The 5,906-nt window shown below is 34.2% G+C and overlaps 1 protein-coding gene across 1 annotated transcript in view; it reads right to left on the bottom strand.

Annotated features, from left to right (window-relative positions):
• Positions 1-5,906, bottom strand: part of LOC113240498 — a 220,763-nt gene that overhangs the window by 202,465 nt on the left and 12,392 nt on the right. Inside the window, exon 2 of the mRNA XM_026477822.1 lies at positions 2,553-2,651. Within this exon, the coding sequence (XP_026333607.1) occupies positions 2,553-2,651 (99 nt within the window). The remainder of the gene's footprint in view (positions 1-2,552; positions 2,652-5,906) is intronic.

Raw genomic sequence — 5,906 nt, 5'->3', positions numbered from 1 at the left:
TTGTTTACTGTCTTTACTAAAATATTTTTTAGTTAAGGAAGAGCGGAACCTCCTGACACAAGTATTCAATTACTTAATAGGATGGTCTCAACCTCTGTTTTGTTTGTTATGCCGATTGTACTTCAATAAAAACTTTTTGATTTACGAAATTCCGTATTCGCCGGATCTGCCCACGACTTGAGGCAGAAAAGGGTTAAAACCCGGCGCTTCGGGTAAAGCCCTGGTTAAAACACGGGCGAATTGGGTTTTAACCCATTACCCGTCTCTATTAGCGAGTACATACTAAACATTCACTACGTGATTTACAAATTAAAGTAATAGGAACATTGGTCACAGTCACGGTGGTTCGACCCCTTAGACTGCCACTGCTAAATAATTAGGAAATATAATAGCTATTTTAAATGACTTTATTAATTGAATTTTCATCGGTACAAACAGTGACGCTAAATTAATTCATTAATTGACAAAATTTAATTACCTTTCTTTCGGCTTCTCCTCCATTAGATAGAACGGGATGATTAATAGCGCTACGAGAATGCGATCTGTAATTTCGCTTTACTATTTTCATTTTCATACAAATGCTTGTGGTACAATATTTTAAATAAAATGTATTGTTTCTCTTTATAGCATTAACATGACAATAAACTATTAATAATGTATAACAGAGATCCTCAAACTTTTCTTTCTTGAATTTGTTATATTTGTTTTTTACAGATTCAATGTGTTTGACTGCTGCTACTCGCTTCGATAAGTTTAACTGTATATTGAGAAACTTTAGTAACAGTAGAGCTTTTGAAAGAGGTCGTCCGGAGAAGTACCGCTATCTTATCTACATCTGCCGCAAATAAGTAATGTGAACATTACTGCGTTCTGGTTTTGAAGGATAAGGATGCTGGTGACATTACACGCACATAGAACTTGTCTACTTATGTCTCAGGGTGACTGAGATCTTTGCCAATAAAAGCAATAAATACAACTTGGTTCAGTTTATGTTATACTGGAATGTTTTGTTTGCTTTTGAAATGTAACAACAAAGAAATTTTAAAAAGTACTATTAGAGTTATGCATTAAGGTATTGTTTTGTTTGCCCACCGACGTGATCAAACTGAGTTGGCCTTGAGGCAACTTCCACAACGCTTGTTTTTTCACAAATATTGGTTAACTTCTAATGGATTTATGCTAGCAAAAGCTGAGTCAACATCACGCGAAGATTATGTAAAATTTTAATTTCAAACAAGGTGAATGAAGTAAGTAATATAGGTAAATAAATCGAATATGATCAATTTTGTACACTTAGTGTAGTAATGAAGCCATATGTGATCATACGTAGAAAATGCTTTTATCACACGAAAGTTATAAAAATTAAATTAGCTACATGAAACAATTAAGAGCTTACAAACGCGATGCAAACGCATATAATTACCAAGTTTTATTGAAATCGGTTACCGGAAAGTGCGCAAACCCGGATTCATCCCCTAGTCCGCCACTATACACACTAGTCCGGCACAGGAGATAATAAAAATCAGTCTCGCTACTCAAAGTATATTGAGAGAGAAAAACGCCTTGAATTTAAGAATAGCAAAATCAACCATTAAAATAATTGTTCATTATACTAATATTTAGGCGCTATTTATAAAAATGAATCTTCATGCGTGAACAGCCACCCTTAGAGGTGGATGATTTTCTTCCAAATTAAATGGGATCACTATGGAGGTACCCACTTTCCAACAAAAAAAGAATCATGAAAATTGGTTCACCAATACCAGAGTTATCGCGTAACATACGTACAAAAAAAACGAATTCGAATTGAGAACCTCCTCCTTTTTTTGAAGTCGGTTAAAAATTAATCATATTCGATTTATTTAATTATTACTTGTTTCATTGATCTAAGTTACTAAGTGACTCTAAGTTTTATTGAACGTCAGAATGTTTCACCACGATGATAGTCAATTATTTTTTGTGAAATTACTCCACTAGCTTATTTTATTAAGCAAAGTTGGAACACTTAGAAAAAAATCACTTCGAACCGGCTGAATTTGAATCAACATCTCCCAGCAAACCAAATATTCTCCTGATTCACGGAGGCAGTTGTACAGCGCCGATAATGTATAGTCAAAGTCAAAAAATCATTTATTCCATAGGTAAAATAAATTTACACTTGAAAACGTCACATTTAACCTACTACTCGTTCACTACGCTGACCTCCCTGAGAAGAACGAGCAAGAAACTCTAGAGATTGCTCTTTTCAAATAAACGTAAATGCTATGGAATACACTTTGAATCAAATTTGTATAGATTCTGAAGCCATGTCGTCTTTCCATATATATTCATCTAACAAGTAGTCTTCAATTTTGTAATATGACTTAATATGAAATAATTTTGTGTTTTATGAAAACAGTACTCGAAAACCATTTTTTGGTGAATATTGATATTTATCAATTCAAATAATTAAACACATTTTGTTCCGTCTTATCTATAAGACCCAGTTTCGAGTTTTGACGTGTAATTTTTTGTGCAAGAGCAGGCTTTAATTAGGCTATTACGAAACTTACCAAAGTGTAGAGGGCACTGGCGTAGGCGGCGTGTTTGACGTTGAGCGTCCGGCAGCACGATATCGTCGTGTCCTGCTCGTGCGCAGTCCACGATTTCATCTGCCAACAATTATACACGATTCTCAGCACTTACACTCATAGCATCACTAGACAGAAAATTGAAATAAAATTGTGTCAATTTCATGTATCGGATCATGGCCATGATGCGTATCATTAGCAAAGATTGGATTATTCAAAGTATATTTATCTAAGCTTCAAGGAACACACGTCGAGATTTCAGCGGGAGGTATTATCTGCTCTATATGTAGTAATTGACGTTGAAGTTACCTACGTTACGTTTAGGTTAAATGTACTTTACCTATTCCGATAATAATAATAATACGCACCAAACAACCCCTACGTGGTTTCAAATTAAGGAAATCTTTATGAGTACCAGAACACCCATATCAGAGTCAATTTAGAAAAGTTAATTAACCAAATTAGTTGTACCGGGAAACGCACCCGTGACCTCCACATTGAACGCCCACATCGCAAACCGTTGACCCGGTAACTTTTCACAAAGTCGAAAATTTTTTTGTCCGAAATAACGTTTGTTCGAATTTTCATTACACCGAAAACCGAATTATAACGAAACAGTTGTTCTTTCAGGATATGTTGAATGTTTATCGCAAAGACACGATTAGGTTCGGTTAGGTTAGGTTAAGTTAGGTTTAAAAGAAAAAACATTTTCCTCTCAAAATTACTTTCGAGGTTGTGAAATTTCGACCAAACGTTATTTCTGGAAAGTGTCATTTCGGATTACTGATAGGTAACCAAATTTTTTGGACAAGCGTGAGTTGTCCATACATTTAATAAAATTTACCAAATTTTTTTAGTACTGAATTACTCAGTTTCATGTAAGGATCAGTTCATTGTATGAAACAAGAAACATCGGGACAGCAGTAGTTGGTCAAATTTGATGAAAAGTTTTTCATACAAAATGAATAAAATTGACTTTTTTTTCAATGCTGATAGACTTAGATTTATGTATTGGTTCTTAAGACATTTTCTTTGTATTGTCTATGGTTTCAAACTGTGCCACTAATAAAAACACTCGGTTAATCACTTTCGATTTCGCACCCCGCATGAAAGAATGGCATAAGTGGAGTTACGTCAAAATTGTTTATTGCTCCATTAGATTCAGAAAAATATAATCCAAAGATTGAAGAGGATGTGAATTATATTTTTCTTATTGTTCAATCTTTGGAGAGGATGTGGGTTATATTTTTTCTGTATCTAATAGAGCAATAAACATTTTTGACGTAACTCTACTTATGCCATCCGTCAACGAGAGGTGCGATTTGTAAATTCCCTTGTTTTTTAATGTGTAAAAAACTCATAGTGTAATACGTACTTTTTTGGAATGTGCACAATTACTTACAAGGGTGGTAGCCTAAAGATTTAACCTACTTCCTTTCCTTTTCCTTGTCTGTCAAAGTTGAACAGTCCAAGTTCTCTTATTGCCTAAGAAAGCCTATGCCCAACAATGGTACTATCTAATAAAAGCAAGCTATTACAATTATTGTCCAGATATAACCATCAGAAACTAATCCCTTATTGAACTGTTTCACCTTAAATTATATTTATTTATTTTGAGCTCAAGCAAAAACAAAAACCACTGCCATCTTTTTTTAATTAAGTAATGGCGGCAGAATGACTTAGATCAAGTTTCTTTTTTAATTGTTCACACTTTCCTCTTTCTATTGTGTAGCGTTGTATTGTAATTTAATGGGGCCAAAGAAGACTATGAACAATAACGACTGGCGGTAGCAAATTTTTTTAATTTTTTAAAATCAAATAAGTATATTAAAAAGTTTGTGTAATTACGTCTGTTTGACAAGTCTTATTCGAATCGGTTACCGGAGAGTGCGCGAAACCGATTCATCCCATAGTTTGCCACCCTTAGACGTGGAATGTTTTCTTCAAATTTAAATGGGACCAATACGGAAGTACCCTCTTTCTAAGAAAAAATCGGTGGCCAAATGGCCGGATTAATTGCGTAACATGCAAGTCAAAGTCTAAGTCAAATCATCATAGGTAAAATATTTACACTTGAAAACGTCATTACTCACTACGCTGACTGACCTCCCTGAGAAGAACAAGCAAGAAACCTAGGGATAGCTCTTTTCAAATATACTTAAATGCAATAGAATACATTTTGACTCATATTTGTGTGGAATCTAGACTCACGTTGTCTTTCCTTACATCTTTATCTAACATGTGGTATACAATTTTGTAATATGACTTTTCAATTAAAATACTTTTAATGTAAATTTTAAAGTTCTTAGGTTTTCGCGATTGTTACACATAGGAAATGATTGACTCAGTCAACCGTGACCATGGGACCTGTAAAGGGCCCGAAACGTCGGTTTGTTTGAAAAAACAAATATACGCGATTTAAATCCGGAAAAATAGTTTCATTTCCTATGTAAATTTTAAACTTAGGAAATGGTAAACATAATATATGCTTCCGAATTTTATTGTAAAAACGATTTAAAGCTGTGAGTGGCACTGCAACTGTTATGAACAGGCGTGCCGCTTAGCAACAGGCGTACAACTTGTCCGTCAAAAAATGCTCCATAAAAGAATCGTTTACCTTAGTTAAACGAAAACGTGGTACCATGAGTTTGGACTTAGTTCTAATACATTAAAAAAAATACTGCCAAATTGTGAATCTCCTCTTTTTTGGAGTCGGTTAATAATAAATTCGCATTTGGCCTCCATCTCAACTGTATGCACACCGAAATATTACCTATTCACTTTCGCCTTGAAAGGACCCAAATTATGGCGTACTAGGAATAAGTCTCTAGGTAGAGATTTCCATATGTTATTTTGAATTTTATTTAGTTTTGCTTATATTATTTTAATTTAAAATATGACATAATAGTGGAAATTAAATTTTTATTTTTATTTTTAAATATAAGTACTAAAGTGACATTTTATATTTGTATGCCAACTATGGTAGAATAAGCTGGATAATTGTATTTAAAATAAGAACTATATGTACCTTATTCAGACAAATAAATAAATTGATTGATTGATTGATTGATTGATTAGAGATTTCCAGCCCATAGCCGTTCGCCATATAAATGGGGAAGCTAAACGCTTTCACATTGGAGTATCCACAGCATAAGAGTGGAAGTGGAACCCCAGCCCACGTCTAGTCCTGTTCCATCAATTCCATCGCATACTCTCCGTGATATATCATGTACAATACCTATAAATTCTACTACTCTAATAAATTCGAAACAGCTGTAAGCTTCTAGGGTCGTTCTTCAACTGAACCCAAGGTGGCTAGGTGATATTTAGCAGAAC

This window comes from Hyposmocoma kahamanoa, unplaced genomic scaffold (assembly GCF_003589595.1).
Source record: "Hyposmocoma kahamanoa isolate Upper Pololo Valley unplaced genomic scaffold, ASM358959v1 144, whole genome shotgun sequence".
In the NCBI taxonomy this organism is placed as follows: domain Eukaryota; kingdom Metazoa; phylum Arthropoda; class Insecta; order Lepidoptera; family Cosmopterigidae; genus Hyposmocoma; species Hyposmocoma kahamanoa.
The sequence above is the reverse complement of the archived record's forward strand: the minus strand, read 5'-3'. Positions and strand labels throughout refer to the sequence as shown.